At 40.8% G+C, this 17105-nt stretch overlaps 1 protein-coding gene across 3 annotated transcripts in view; it reads right to left on the reverse strand.

The window, feature by feature from the left end:
* Nucleotides 1-17105, reverse strand: part of LOC124787963 (mismatch repair endonuclease PMS2) — a 157728-nt gene that overhangs the window by 28831 nt on the left and 111792 nt on the right. The window contains exon 12 of one of the 3 annotated variants that reach the window (XM_047254970.1): nucleotides 3985-4189. The exons of the other annotated variants lie outside the window; for them this stretch is intronic. Within the exon in view, the coding sequence (XP_047110926.1) occupies nucleotides 4182-4189 (8 nt within the window). The 3' untranslated portion in view covers nucleotides 3985-4181. Of the gene's footprint in view, nucleotides 1-3984; nucleotides 4190-17105 lie in introns of those variants that run through there. 3 annotated transcript variants of the gene reach the window in all.

Raw genomic sequence — 17105 nt, forward strand, 5'->3', positions numbered from 1 at the left:
CATGTGCAGCCTGCAAGCTGAGCCCCCTGTTGGAACTAATGACTATACAGACCGCAATGCAAGGATCCACCACCCACTTGTGTGTTGTCCATTATATGTAAAGTGCTGGGCAACATGTAATAGGCTCCATAAAAATGGACACATTGCTTGTGTAGCTCCCTTCCGAGCCTGAGGGAGGATGGAACAAAAATGGATGAGAACAGTGTGTCAGGAGTGATGGTGTTTCCAAGCATGTTATACACTGAAGTGCATGTATTTAACAAACCACTGAGAATGCAAGTGGACATGGATACAGCAGCAATCTTGGTGAATTCTCAGTCTTATGTGGATTTGCATTCTTCCTCTCTGGCTTCCGTGTCAAGGAGGCTGGTGAGTTACAACAAACAACAGATTCCCATTCTTGGACACTTTTTTGCACCTGTGACTTACATTGCTGTCATTCGTTCATTAACATTACTAGTTGAGGACAATGCTTACACTGAAAATCTGTTTGGTTTGGACACTTTTAAGCTTTTTGGATTCTCCATTGATGGCAAAATGCATTTGGTTCCTGATCAAGTTGCATATCAACACTCAGATGCTCTCTGTACCACATTTTCCTCTCTATTTTTTCCAGGGCTGGTACGTGCAACAGAATTTCAGGTTCATATTATGATGAAACAGTCTACACGCCCACATTTTTTCCGGACCTGTCCAATATCAGTAACTTTATGGGATCAAGTAAAGCAAAATTAGGATCATCTTCAATCCATGATGTTATTTGACTAATTTCTTCCAGGGAATGGTCAACACCACTGGTGATAGTACACAAACCTACAGGCCCCTGCAGTGATTTTAAAAAATCAATTAATGCACAGACAATCATCAATACCTATTCTTTAACATGACCTGACGAGCTGTTAACAAAATTATTGGGGGGGGGGGGGGGGGAATTATCTTTCAGAGACTGACTAAGCAGATGCATATTTACAGCTGCTGCTAGACGAGGAATCTAAATGCCTTCTAATTATCAATACACCATTTGGGCTTTATCAAACCAGTATTTGCCTTTTGGTGTGGCAAGTGGACCGGCTGTTTTTCACACTTTCAAGAACAACTTATCACATCTGTCCCATGCTGTATCAATTATTTAGATGACATAGTAGTGTCTGGTGCCTCTACAGAGGAACATTTGCACAATCATCATACTCCCTAAACCATCTTCTATTTATTTGGGTTTTGAAGTGTCACATACTAGCATTAAACCACTACACCAGAATACTGATGCTATTGCCATGTTGTCGCACCCCATATCCACTGACGAATGACATACATTTTTAGGCAAAATTGTGTACTATTATGAATTCCTATCGGACACTACTATTGTAACACAACCACTCCAAGCATTATTACTTAAAGATGTTGCTTTGAGTGGTCTCTGGCTTATCACTGGGCATTCAAGTTGTTGAAATCTAAGCTTTAGTCGGCCTCTTGTTTGGCAACTTTTCAGCCAGGCTAATAGCTTGTGTTAACAACACATGCATCTCAGTTTGGCCTTCACGCCATTCTTGTTCATAGGTATGTGGACGGATCAGAACACCTTATTGCATGTGCCTCTAAAACCTTAAATTCAGTGCAACTGTGTTATTCTCAAATAGATAAAAAAGCTTGACCAATCACATAAGTTTGCTGTAAGGGTCTAAGTTTCACCTGATCACAGACCAAAAACTGCTTGTGTTTCTTTTTAATCTTTCGGTAGTCTTGTTGGACAAAGCCACACACTGCTTACAGCGGGGGGCTTTTGCCTGTCACAATACAATTACGAGATACATTTTCAACCTACGGCACAACATGCAAATGCTGATGCCTTATCATGTTTGCCGATTGGTCTGGGTCCAGAATTTGATAAAGAGGCATTGCTTTGTTTTCATTTAGACATGGAAGCTCAAAATGTTCTTGATGGTTTTCCAGTAAAATTCTAGTCACATTAGCTGCAGGTCCTGTTCTAAGTAAAGTTGTTTCTTTTGTGCAACACAGCTGGCAAACAAACCTCCAGGCCATGCTCCTGATCCTCTAAGAAATTATTTCGAATTACAAAATTGTCTTTCTGTTTGGAATGGAGTTCTGCCATTAACTACAGAGGACACTGCTCCCTGGGTTGAAGCTCCATCTGCCATTCAGTGTGAGGTTATGCATTTATTACACATGGACCACTGAGGTTTGTTATATACAAAAATGCTGCAAACAGACATGTTTTTTGGCCAGGCATTGAAGGGAAAGAAGTGCGAGTGTTACAGCCACCCAGGGTGTGCCATCCATCACACAAGGAGTCATATCAGATGAGGAATTTTGCAGTCTGATCATGTCTCATCTGCTCCAGTGCCCTCCAGATTGTGCATAATTCCCTTTTGGAGACTGCTTCAGCTAGTAAATGGATCCAGAGTTAGAAGTGCCTTGCTGAAATTGCTTCAGCTAGTAAATGGATCCAGAGTTAGAAGTGCCTTGCTGGAATTGAGGTCATTCAGAATATTGCTCTGAACAGAAACCACAAGGGCTAGAGAGCATAAGGGAGGTCTTTGGCTGAAGCTGACCCAGTAACGGTGTCGAAATGTGTGTGGCTGCTGGTGTTGTGGATACACAACACTCGAGACATCATGAGCCCATTTAAAACTCATGAGCCCATTTAAAACTCAAACCCCAGGGAAAGTACAGGATGGGTCACATAATACTTACATGCCTTTATTTCTCCCAGTAGGAAATAGTACAGGGCAGTTCTACTACAAGATTTTTGACAGTCCCATAATCTAATGAGTCTTGTGGTGGTAAGCATGGAGATCATACATCATTCTCCCATTTGAATTCCCAGTCAGTAAAAAGGGGTATAGCAGTGGGGCGACATGCATTATTCACAAACAGTACTACCCCTCCCTTGGTTCTCTTCCCAGTAAGGTCACTCTTGTGGTGAAGAATGTAGGTGCTTAGCACAAGGGCATCAGTGAATTTAATACGTTTTTCTTGCAAACTCAAGCACAGGCGACTTACATGCGCAATGAGTTTCAGTTCCTTTCATGTGTCCTGAAATGTTTATGCCCCACTACAATACGAGAGCCACCTTACCAGTGAGCTTTGCGTTTGTCTTTGCCTTAATCCTTCTGCAGTTGGGAAACTTAACGTGGATGGTGGATTGGATGAGAGACTTGGTGGTTCTACCAGACAAATTTCACAGTTCTATAATCTTTTGAAATATTGTCAGATCCATCAGATAAACTTGGTGTTGAATGATCTGACAAGTATGGGCTAAGTCTCTTATATTTTGTTTCTTATTCCCTGTTTATCTCTTGGTGACGAAGGCTGTGATTTAACTACTGTACAAGCGCTATTAGATTTATCTTTGTCTGCCCTTTGTGTGGGTGCAGTTTCCTGTATACTATTCATAAATAAAGGCTTCATTAATTGCTTGGAGCAGATAAGCTACTTTTTTGCTAATGAACTTCGATACAAGCACAAGCATTGACATGTACATATATATTTTTTTCTCAATAATTGCCTCGATCTGTGTCAACAGGCTAACTATTTCTGGCAGTTTTTTCACTGTTGTCACACATTACATTGCAAGGTAGGCAGTTTTGTCTTTTTCACTTTGCTGCAAGTATTAACTTCATCACTTTAATTTCTTGAATCTTTTTCTCTTCCAAGTAAATGTGACAATTCTGACTCCAAACAGCATTGATTCTATGACAATTAACATGAGGATGGAGATGTAAGCATGGCGCCACGTTCATAGTGTGCTTTGCCACAATTGCTGCAAGTTGCCTGACCCTAAAATGCCACTGTAATGTGTCCAGAATGCTTGCATTTAAATTACCGTAAAAGGTTTGGTATGTAGCAATGGACTCATAAGCAGATAAAACCTGCCTTGACCTACCCTAGGAAAAACAAACATTAAAACTTAAAATAAATTGAGCTGTTTTTTATAGTTCCCCACTGACCTTTCTTTATGTCACATACACAGTGTATTCATCAGTCTCCCATTCTTCCTTCAGGTCATTGGTGTCTAGGTCGATAACACCTTTGGTAAAATTTAATATTTTCTGTAACTTTGTAATGATCGGATATTCACCAAGTCAGTGTTCCTGGATACAAGGTTGCAGTTTCCACTAGTTGTGTCCCATTTCATGGAAGTTTCAGCAATTTCAGTGTAGCTACCATCCTACGGAAAGGTGACAACTATTCTAAAGCACTATCTTCCTCCTTATGATAAAAAACACATTACAGCAGTTGATCTATGTTCTGTTACTATTATTATGTCTCATCTTACATAGTGTGAGTTCAGGATGGCTGAACTAAGACTTTTCTTAGTTGGCTGAGTGTTAATACCACATAACAACCTATCCACATTGCTGTGATTGTTGGCTACATATCCTCATGCTCCATAAGGTTAAGCCAAGATCCTCAATTCCTGTGACATACAGTATTCAACATTCACAGCATAGTTGTCACTGAAGCATGCAACGAGCTAACATTTGCATATGGCTGGCAATGTAAACTACACCTCAGCTCTGTAACCTTACCCAGTCAATGGGGAATGAGCTCCCTGAGGTGCTCACAATTTGGTACGATCCAGGAGGTGAGTGTGGCTTGCCAATTGCCACAGGCCTTGTGAGCAATAATCACATAGTTTAGAAGTGATTGATAGGAGAAGGTGGACTCTTAACTTGTAAATAATAATAATGCCTTTGTCTGTGCTTTGGTTTTCTAGCATCAAAATCCTACCCAAGATCATTCCCAACCCTCCTAAACTGGTGTTCCATCACCCACCCAACCTCCACAACTTCCTAGTCCATCCCTATGCCACCCCAAACCGAGCCTGTGGCCGGAGGGAAGACCCAGATGCAAGACCTGCCCAATCCACCCACCCAGCACTTCCTATTGCAGTTCTGTCGCAGGCTTATCCTGCTCCATCAGAGGCTGGGTCACCTGTGAAACCAGCCACGTCATATACCAGTTATACTGCAATCACTGTACAGTTTTCTATACTGCTATGACTACCAACCGGCTGTCCAGCAGAATGAATTGCCACTGCCAAACTGTGGCCAAGAGCAAAGTAGACCACCCTGTGGCTTAACATGCTTTATTTCTGTGGATACTTCACAACCTGGGACATCTGAAGCCTCCCCTCCTCCACCACTTTTCTGAACTAAGCATATGGAAGCTATCTTTAAAACACGTTCTCCACTTCTGAAATCACCCCAGCTTCAACTTATGGTAACCTACTGCCCCACACCCTCCATCCAACAGTTTCCACTTCCTCTGTCCTACCACATCCTCCCATTTCATGTCCCCTTGCCACTCTCTACCAATGCATCCAATGGTTTTTCCACCTGCTCCATTCCTCTCCTTTTCCACCCCCTTTCCCCTCCCCACAGCCTCACGTTGCTGTGCCTGGCAGCCTCCTTCTCCTGCCACCAACTAATCCCTGTGCTCTCCACCAGGTAGCATTGATTCCCCCCCCCCCCCCCCCCCCCCCCTCTCCCTTCCCCATCCCACTCCACATTGCTGCTCCTGTTCGATGTGACACAATTGCAATGTGGCTGGAGCAGCTGGAGATAGTAATCATGACCATGAGGTGTGAATGTGAGTGAATTTGCGTGTGTGTGTTGTGTGTGTATTTTCCTTTCTGAAGAAGATTTTGGATGAAGGCTCAAATGTGGAACAGTCCTTTTATCATGCCTGTCTGGAGCTTAACATGTCATCTTTATTGTGAGTAGCAACCTCATCTTTTCTAAAAAGTGTTAATAATAATACTGAGCTTACAGAAAAGGCGAGGGGGGAGATTTCAGGAATGTACTTTGAGGGAAAGTGCGTCACATGAAACATTTTCATGAAACAGGTCAATAAAATTTATATTCCCAAAATCAAAAACTACAGTATTATATCTCTAAAAATTAGTAGAAATGTAATTATGTGAAAGGAGTGAAATGTAATAAATGCAAGAAGGAAAGTGTGTCTGCTTCTGCTAACTCTTTTTATCTAAATTTATAGTTTAATGACATTGCTTTTGTATTTTAGTGTATTTCATACTCAGTACTGAAATTTTCTGGTTATAAGTCCATGTTTCTTTTATATGACATTGACTAAAATGTTTTATTGTTATTTCTTAAGTGATGAAGTTGTTTTTTATTTTTATGTGTTTAATATTTTCTAACGCATTAGGCCTGGGGATATGGGAAGATTGGAGCTGGATTACATCATGGTCAGAAACAGACTCTGAGATCAGATATGGGATTGTAAGGCACAGACATGAATCACATTTAGTGGTGATGAAAGGTAGACTGGAGTTTAAGAGAATTGTAGGGTTGAATCAGTAGGGGAGTGGGATACTAGTGTACTGAGGAATGATGAGACATGTTTGGAGTTCATTAAAGACATTAATACTGTGATACTGTAGGCAGTTCAGCAGAAGAGTGGATATCTCATTTTTTAATAAAATAAAATAGAAAAAGGGGAGGCAACTACATGTGTTGGAAAGACAAACAAAGGTAGTAGGAACATAACAGATGAAAATTTCAGTTTATCAATGAGTGAAAGTAAGTACAAAAATGTCAAAGGAAAGCCAGGAATACAGCAATATAAATCTCTGGAATACAATAAATAGGAAGTTCAGGGAAGCAAGGGCAAAACGGCTGCAGTAAACATGTGGGAAAAAAGAAAAAGGGATCATCTGAAGGACTGAAACGCCATACAGAAAGTGTGAAGATATTAAAAGCAAGGGCTGCAACATTAAGAGTGCAATTGTAATACCACAGTTCAAATGCAGAGAAGAGAGTAGATATGTGGAAAGAATACAGTGAAGGCCTCTTTTGGGGGCCAGGCCTGAGGCTTGATATAAGAAGTAATTAGAAATTCGAGTCAATATGGAAAAGACAGGGTATCCAGTATTAAAGTCACAATTTAAAACAGCTCTGGAAGGCTTGAGATTACAGAAAAAAGCAAGAGGTATAGACAACATTCCATTGGAATTTCTAAAATCATTGAGGAAAATGGCAACCAAATGACTATTTAAGGTGGTGCATAGAATCTATGGACTGGTGACGTACCATCAGACTTTTGGAAAAATAACATCCATTCAATTTCGAAGACAGGAAGAGCACTTGAGATCAAGAACAACTGCACAATGAGCTTAAGAGCTTATGCTTCTGAACTGATGACAAGAGTAACATACAAAAGAATGTAAAAAAATTGAGGGCAAGTAAAAGCACCAGAGACTTGGCCACTTGATAATGGAAGAAAGACTGAAAAAAATTAAGACATATTTATAGGATTTGTTGACCTGGAAAAAGTGTTCAACATTGTAAAATGGTGCAAGATGTTTGAAATTCTGAGAAAAATAGCAGTAAGATGCAGGGAAAGACAAGTAATATACAATATGTACAAGAAGCAAGAGGGACAATAAGACTGGAAACCAAGAATGAAGTGCTCAGATTAAAAAGCGTGCAAGACAGGAATGCTGTCTTTTGCCCCGGCTGTTCAATCTATATGTTGTAGAAGCAATGATGGAAGTAAACGAAAGGTTCAAGAGCATGATTAAAATTCAGGGTGACAAGATATTAATGATAAGATTTGCTAGTGACATTGCTATCCTCAGTGAAGGTGAAGAATTACAAGCTCTGTTGACTGGAATAATCAGTCAAATGAGTACAGAATATGGATTGAGAAGTAGAATAAATGAGAATAATGAGAAATTCAACATCAAAAGTGGTATCACAAAGTAGGTGAACTTAAGGAAATCTGCTACCTTGGAAGTAAAATAGCTAATGACAGATGAACCAAGGAGGACATAAAAAGCAGACTAGCACAGGTGAAGGGTGCATTCCTGGCCACAAACGTCCACTAGTATGAAACAAAGGCCTTAAATTGAGGAAGAAATTTCTGACAATGTACTTTTGAAGTGCAACACTGTGTGTTGTGAATCATGATTTGTGGGAAAATCGCAACAGAAGAGAATCAAAATGTTTGAGATGTGGTGCTACAGAAGAATGTTGAAAATTAGATGGACTGATAAGATATGGGATGAAGAGATTTACCTCAGAACATATGGAAAGAAACATATGGAAAACACTGACAGGATGATAGGAAACATATTAAGACATCAGGCAATAACTTCCTTGGTACTACAGGGGGCTGTAGTGTAAAAACTATAGAGGAAGACAGACACTGGAATATATTCAACAAATAATTGAGGACATATGGCACAAGTGCTACTCTGAGGTGATGAAAACGATGGCAAAGAAGAGAGGAAAAGAGGGAGTGGGAGAGTGGGGGGCAGTGGGGGGGGGGGGGGAGGAGATTGGGGGGGGGGGGGAGGGAGAGGGAGGGAGAGAGAGAGAGAGAGAGAGAGAGAGAGAGAGAGAGAGAGAGAGAGAGAGAGAGAGAATGTTTTAGGGAATTGTTTTGCAATTTGATTTCTCAGAAATTACTCCATGGGAAGAATTAATTTAATTTGTGTGTTGTTATGTAAGGCATTGTCAAGTTGATAAATGTAGCTAAAATAATAAAATGAAAATAATTGCTCGTTATGCATTTTGTATCCCTAATTGCTTCTATGTAGCCATAGTTCATATCATGATACATGAGATTCTATGAAATCACATTATTAGTCTTTGCAGTTGGCATTTATGTATCTAATTCAGAACTTGTGCTGTACAGCAGAAATTAAAGTGTAAATATTGGATGAAACAAAGGTAACAATTCACCATATAACTGAGACTTTGAGCCATCAACAGGGATGTAAATGAGACTGAGAACATTGCTAACTTTTGGATGAATCCCTCTTCAGAGATAATACATCCACAAACATACACACGCTTGGCAACATTCCATGTGTATATGTATTCTGTTAGCTCTGAAGAAAGATTCATATAAAAGCTTAACAACATTCTCAGTTTTGTTCATGTGCTTATCAATTAATCAACTTCTAAATTATATTGTGAGTGAAATTTCCTGCCAGATTAAAACTGTGTGCTGGGCCAAGACTCGAACTTGGGGCTTTGCTTTTCGTGGGCAAATGCTCTACCAACTCAACTACCCAAACAAGACTCATGACCCATCCTCACCACTTCACTACTGCCACTAGATTACCTCCTACCTTCCAAACTTCACAAAAGCTCTCCTATAAAAGTTGCAGGACTGTCACTCCTGGAAGAAAGGCTATTGTGGAAACATGGCTTAGTCACAACCTAGAGGATGTTTCCAGAACAAAATTTTCACTCTGCAGTGGAATGTGCAATGATATGAAACTCTCTGGCAGGTTAAAACTGTGTGCAGGAACAAGACTTGTACACAGGACCTTTGCCTGTCACGGGTAAGTGCTCTACCAACTGAGCGACCCAAGCATAGGACCCCTTCTCCCAGCTTTACTTCCGCCAGTATCTCGGCTCTTACCTTCCAAACTTTAATTTGCTAGTAAGTTTCATATCAGCACACATTCCACTGCAGAGTGAAAATTTTATTCTGGAAACATTCCCCACGTTGTGACTAAGCCAGATCTCCACAATATCTACATCTACATCTACAGCCACACTTCACAAGCCACCTTACGGTGTGTGACGGAGGGTACTTTGAGTACCTCTATCGGTTCTCCCTTCTATTCCATTCTCATATTGTTCGTGGAAAGAAGGATTGTCGGTATGCCTCTGTGTGGGCTCTAATCTCTCTGATTTTATCCTCATGGTCTCTTCGTGAGATATACGTAGGAGGGAGCAACATACTGCTTGACTCCTCGGTGAAGGTATGTTCTCAAAACTTCAACAACAGCCCGTACTGAGCTATTGAGCGTCTCTCCTGCAGAGTCTTCCACTGGCGTTTATCTATCATCTCCGTAATGCTTTCGCGATTACTAAATGATCCTGTAACGAAGCACGCTGCTCTCCGTTGGATCTTCTCTATCTCTTCTATCAACCCTATCTGGTAAGGATCCCACACTGCTGAGCAGTATTCAAGCAGTGGGCGAACAAGCGTACTGTAACCTACTTCCTTTGTTTTCGGATTGCATTTCCTTAGGATTCTTCCAATGAATCTCAGTCTGGCATCTACTTTACCGACGATCAACTTTATATGATCATTCCATTTTAAATCACTCCTAATACATACTCCTAGATAATTTATGGAATTAACTGCTTCCAGTTGCTGACCTGCTACATTATAGCTAAATGATAAGGAATCTTTCTTTCTATGTATTCACAGCACATTACACTTGTCTACATTCAGATTCAATTGCCATTCCCTGCACCATGCATCAATTCGCTGCAGATCCTCCTGCATTTCAGTACAATTTTCTATTGTTACAACCTCTCGATATACCACAGCATCATCTGCAAAAAGCCTCAGTGAACTTCCGGTGTCAACCACAAGGTCATTTATGTATATTGTGAATAGCAACGGCCCTACGGCACTCCCCTGCGGCACACCTGAAATCACTCTTACTTCAGAAGACTTCTCTCCATTGAGAATGACATGATGCATTCTGTTATTTAGGAACTCTTCAATCCAATCACACAATTGGTCTGATAGTTCATATGCCCTTACTTTGTTCATTAAACGACTGTGGGGAACTGTATCGAATGCCTTGCGGAAGTCAAGAAACACGGCATCTACCTGGGAACCAGTGTCTATGGCCCTCTGAGTCTCGTGGACAAATAGCGCGAGCTGGGTTTCACACGATCGTCTTTTTCGAAACCCATGCTGATTCCTACAGAGTAGATTTCTAGTCTCCAGAAAAGTCATTATACTCAAACATAATACGTGTTCCAAAATTCTACAACTGACAGACGTTAGAGATATAGGTCTATAGTTCTGCACATCTGTTCAACGTCCCTTCTTGAAAACGGGGATGATCTATGCCCTTTTCCAATCCTTTGGAACGCTATGCTATTCTAGAGACCTACGGTACACCGCTGCAAGAAGGGGGGCAAGTTCCTTCGCGTACTCTGTGCAAAATCGAACTGGTATCCCATCAGGTCCAGCGGCCTTTCCTTCCAGGAGCGCTAGTCCTGAAGTTTTGCAGGAGAACTTAAAAATGAAAGGCAGCAGGTAAGATACTGGCAGAAGTAAATCTTTGAGGGCAGTTTGACTCGTGCTTGGGTGGCTCTGTTGGTACAGCAGTTGCCCATGAAAGGCAAAGATCCCAAGTTCAAGTCTTGGTCTGGAACGCATTTTCAATCTGTCAAGAAGTTTCCTATCACTACACACTTCAGTGCGCAGCAAAAATTTGATTTTGAATACTGTAAGTTGTTAGCTTTGTTGTTTCCATTACTTATATTCCATCAGGTGCTATCCACAATTTTTGGAGACATACCCCTTTCTTGACAGAAACTAAGGAAACTGCAGTAGAACTTGTAAGGCTTGACATGAACAAATTATGCCAGTAATTATACCATATGTTGATTTGGCACAACAGTAACATCCAGGGAATCACATGGTTACAGTAATTTGCCCAGAATTGTTTGAGTCTCCATATGAAGGTGATATATTTACGTTATCAGGAGAAAGAAAATTGGCATTCTACAGATCGGAGCGTGGAATGTCAGATCCCTTAATCGGGCAGGTAGGATAGAAAATTTAAAAAGGGAAATGGATAGGTTGAAGTTAGATATAGTGGGAATTAGTGAAGTTCGGTGGCAGGAGGAACAAGACTTTTGGTCAGGTGATTACAGGGTTATAAATACAAAATCAAATAGGGGTAATGCAGGAGTAGGTTTAATAATGAATAAAAAATAGGAGTGCGGGTTAGCTACTACAAACAGCATAGTGAACGCATTATTGTGGCCAAGATAGACACAAAGCCCATGCCTACTACAGTAGTACAAGTTTATATGCCAACTAGCTCTGCAGATGACGAAGAAATTGAAGAAATGTATGATGAAATAAAAGAAATTATTCAGATTGTGAAGGGAGACGAAAATTTAATAGTCATGGGTGACTGGAATTCGAGTGTAGGAAAAGGGAGAGAAGGAAACATAGTAGGTGAATATGGATTGGGGGACAGAAATGAAAGAGGAAGCCGCCTGGTCGAATTTTGCACAGAGCATAACTTAATCATAGCTAACACTTGGTTCAAGAATCATGAAAGAAGGTTGTATACCTGGAAGAATCCTGGAGATACTAAAAGGTATCAGATAGATTACATAATGGTAAGACAGAGATTTAGGAACCAGGTTTTAAATTGTAAGACATTTCCAGGGGCAGATGTGGATTCTGACCACAATCTATTGGTTATGAACTGCAGATTGAAACTGAAGAAACTGCAAAAAGGCGGGAATTTAAGGAGATGGGACCTGGATAAACTGAAAGAACCAGAGGTTGTACAGAGTTTCAGGGAGAGCATATGGGAACAATTGACAGGAATGGGGGAAAGAAATACAGTAGAAGAAGAATGGGTAGCTTTGAGGGATGAAGTAGTGAAGGCAGCAGAGGATCAAGTAGGTAAAAAGACGAGGGCTAATAGAAATCCTTGGGTAACAGAAGAAATATTGAATTTAATTGACGAAAGGAGAAAATATAAAAATGCAGTAAATGAAGCAGGCAAAAAGGAATAAAAACGTCTCAAAAATGAGATCGACAGGAAGTGCAAAATGGCTAAGCAGGGATGGCTAGAGGACAAATGTAAGGATGTAGAGGCTTGTCTCACTAGGGGTAAGATAGATACTGCCTACAGGAAAAATAAAGAGACCTTTGGAGAAAAGGGAACCACTTGTATGAATATCAAGAGCTCAGATGGCAACCCAGTTCTAAGCAAAGAAGGGAAGGCAGATAGGTGGAAGGAGTATATAGAGGGTTTATACAAGGGCGATGTACTTGAGGACAATATTATGGAAATGGAAGAGGATGTAGATGAAGAAGAAATGGGAGATAAGATACTGCGTGAAGAGTTTGACAGAGCACTGAAAGACCTGAGTCAAAACAAGGCCCTTGGAGTAGACAACATTCCATTAGAACTACTGATGGCCTTGGGAGAGCCAGTCCTGACAAAACTCTACCATCTGGTGAGCAAGATGTATGAGACAGGCGAAATACCCACAGACTTCAAGAAGAATATAATAATTCCAATCCCAAAGAAAGCAGGTGTTGACAGATGTGAAAATTACCGAACTATCAGTTTAATAAGTCACAGCTGCAAAATACTAACGTGAATTCTTTACAGACGAATGGAAAAACTGGTAGAAGTGGACCTCGGGGAAGATCAGTTTGGATTCCGTAGAAATGTTGGAACACATGAGGCAATACTAACCTTACGACTTATCTTGGAAGAAAGATTAAGAAAAGGCAAACCTACATTTCTAGCATTTGTAGACTTAGAGAAAGCTTTTGACAACGTTAACTGGAATACTCTCTTTCAAATTCTGAAGGTGGCAGGGGTAAAATACAGGGAGCGAAAGGCTATTTACAATTTGTACAGAAATCAGATGGCAGTTATAAGAGTCGAGGGGCATGAAAGGGAAGCAGTGGTTGGGAAAGGAGTGAGACAGGGTTGTAGCCTCTCCCCGATGTTATTCAATCTGTATATTGAGCAAGCAGTAAAGGAAACAAAAGAAAAATTCGGAGTAGGTATTAAAATTCATGGAGAAGAAGTAAAAACTTTGAGGTTCGCCAATGACATTGTAATTCTGTCAGAGACAGCAAAGGACTTGGAAGAGCAGTTGAACGGAATGGACAGTGTCTTGACAGGAGGATATAAGATGAACATCAACAAAAGCAAAACGAGGATAATGGAATGTAGTCAAATTAAATCGGGTGATGCTGAGGGGATTAGATTAGGAAATGAGACACTTAAAGTAGTAAAGGAGTTTTGCTATTTAGGAAGTAAAATAACTGATGATGGTCGAAGTAGAGAGGATATAAAATGTAGACTGGCAATGGCAAGGAAATCGTTTCTGAAGAAGAGAAATTTGTTAACATCGAGTATAGATTTAAGTGTCAGGAAGTCGTTTCTGAAAGTATTTGTATGGAGTGTAGCCATGTATGGAAGTGAAACATGGACGATAACCAGTTTAGACAAGAAGAGAATAGAAGCTTTCGAAATGTGGTGCTACAGAAGAATGCTGAAGATAAGGTGGGTAGATCACGTAACTAATGAGGAGGTATTGAATAGGATTGGGGAGAAGAGAAGTTTGTGGCACAACTTGACTAGAAGAAGGGATCGGTTGGTAGGACATGTTTTGAGGCATCAAGGGATCACGAATTTAGCATTGGAGGGCAGCGTGGAGGGTAAAAATCGTAGAGGGAGACCAAGAGATCAATACACTAAGCAGATTCAGAAGGATGTAGGTTGCAGTAGGTACTGGGAGATGAAGAAGCTTGCACAGGATAGAGTAGCATGGAGAGCTGCATCAAACCAGTCTCAGGACTTAAGACCACAACAACAACAATATTTACGTTTCCTAAATCCAGTCTAGCTATCTTCAACTGAGAGCTGGTTCAAGAACTTTTTCCACAGAAGCAGCAACCCATTTGAAGCCCCCCTCCCTCATACACTAATTGCCTTTCCTTGGGATTTTACTCATGTAAAATATAATAATCTCTCACCGTAGCTGATTGGTGACATTAAAGCTTCTCACGCAGTGGACTTGTGTTCAATTATTGATGACAGCACCAATTTAAACTACAATGGCTGTCATTGGAATGATGTCAGATGAAAATTTTTCCATTGAGCTTTGAATCACACTGGATTTACTATTTATTTATCTATAAATATTACAATTAAATTTTGTTGTTATTTACACTGGGTGGATCAAAATTTTAATAGCGAAAACTGGCACATCTACAAGTATACAGTAACAAAACAAAAGTTCTAGGAAACACGAGTCCGCAAATGAGCTGTTTCAAGATAATTGTGAATATGTGGTTACAAACACCACTAACTTCAGTATGAAATATTGTCCTAATTCGTACAAATGTAGTTGAAATGTAAACTTTCTGATTAAGTCCCCATGTAATTGTGCTCAAATTTCATTCACGGCCTGCCTAGCCTTGAACAACATTGGAGCACTGTGGTATGCTCATGATGTGGCACAGGTCTATTTTGCTGCTGATGTAAGACATACATCACACCATTATGGTCTAAGATGTGTAGGTTTAACAGTGAGCACAGCCTATATTTTAGCCTCTAAGGTTTCCTGACCTCAGTCTTTTGGATTTTTCTGTCTGTGTTTATATCAAAACTATAGTGTGCGGCACTCATTTGATAAGGTTGAAGAACTGGAGTGGTGAGTTGTACAGTCTTATCAAGATTTTATGAGATGATCTGGGTGGGTCTGAAAAAAATCATAACTTGCTGCAGAGATGAGTATAATGCAGTAATACAGGCTCAAAATGTGAGGCCGACATATTGACCTTGCTAGAGCAGGTGTTGGGTGAAATTTAAAATTCACGTTTAAAATACGTTTCTATTAACTACGATAATATTTGATACTGAAGTCAGTTGCGATTTGCAACCATACATTAAAAATTAATATGCAAACAAAACATTTGTGTACCCATGTTTATTGACAGTTTGGCTTGTGTTATAGCTTGTATGCTTTCTGTTGTGGCTGTGCCCTTCTGTCATGCGTTGTGGTCCCTGGTTGGATGAGGAGAGGGTGGTATGATATGGTGGGTGGCCAGTTTCCTCTCACTACAACACAAAATGCACACGTGGTTAAAATACACTTCATTTCAGGAACCAACTGAGTACTTAACTTCAATGATGTCCAACATGTACTAATTTCTGAAACTTGTCCGTGTCCATATCACAACTATATACAATGACTAACGTTCCCGCATAGCTACCTAATGTGCGAGGCGATGACTATCGCTGTGGAAGGCTAGAGCACCGTGTGACGTATTGAGGTGCAATGAAAACTGAGTCCCGATGCAACGTACAGGTTGGTTGGCGGCGATGGTAGCCTATGTGCACGCTGCCCAGGGGGCTTTATCGGCACATAGCCTGGGTGTGTGTCTTGGTCTTCTCTTGTCCTAGGCACACTTAGTTCAGCACCTGCTATACAATGTCTCTTAGTGGTGACTGGTGCACTAGCAAAGGCGTACGCCAGCACATTTTCACCTGTGTCAGTTTTCACTGCTAATTACTGTAAGCTCCATGTACGAATTGTGCAATTTGGTGCCTCTGGTGCCCCTTAAACTAGCCCTGCTTCTAACCTTTCATTCTTTACTGAAAATTTTATCAGTTTTCTGTCTACCACTAGATGCTTTTTAACCATAATACATATATTATGTGTTATCCCTGTCTTCTTCCCCCATGAACCATGGACCTTGCCGTTGGTGGGGAGGCTTGCGTGACTCAGCGATACAGATGGCCGTACCGTAGGTGCAACCACAACGGAGGGGTATCTGTTGAGAGGCCAGACAAACATGTGGTTCCTGAGGAGGGGCAGCAGCCTTTTCAGTAGTTGCAGGGGCAACAGTCTGGATGATTGACTGATCTGGCCTTGTAACATTAACCAAAACGGCCTTGCTGTTCTGGTACTGCGAACGGCTGAAAGCAAGGGGAAACTACAGCCGTAATTTTTCCCGAGGACATGCAGCTTTACTGTATGATTAAATGATGATGGCGTCCTCTTGGGTAAAATATTCCGGAGGTAAAATAGTCCCCCATTCGGATCTCCGGGCGGGGACTACTCAAGAGGACGTCGTTATCAGGAGAAAGAAAACTGGCATTCTACAGATCGGAGCGTGGAATGTCAGATCCCTTAATCGGGCAGGTCGGTTAGAAAATTTAAAAAGGGAAATGGATAGGTTAAAGTTAGATATAGTGGGAATTAGTGAAGTTCGGTGGCAGGAGGAACAAGACTTTTGGTCAGGTGATTACAGGGTTATAAATACAAAATCAAATAGGGGTAATGCAGGAGTAGGTTTAATAATGAATAAAAAAATAGGAGTGCGGGTTAGCTACTACAAACAACATAGTGAACGCATTATTGTGGCCAAGATAGACACAAAGCCCATGCCTACTACAGTAGTACAAGTTTATATGCCAACTAGTTCTGCAGATGATGAAGAAATTGATGAAATGTATGACGAGATAAAAGAAATTATTCAGGTAGTGAAGGGAGACGAAAATTTAATAGTCATGG

The sequence above is a fragment of the Schistocerca piceifrons genome, chromosome 3 (genome assembly GCF_021461385.2).
Source record: "Schistocerca piceifrons isolate TAMUIC-IGC-003096 chromosome 3, iqSchPice1.1, whole genome shotgun sequence".
NCBI lineage: Eukaryota > Metazoa > Arthropoda > Insecta > Orthoptera > Acrididae > Schistocerca > Schistocerca piceifrons.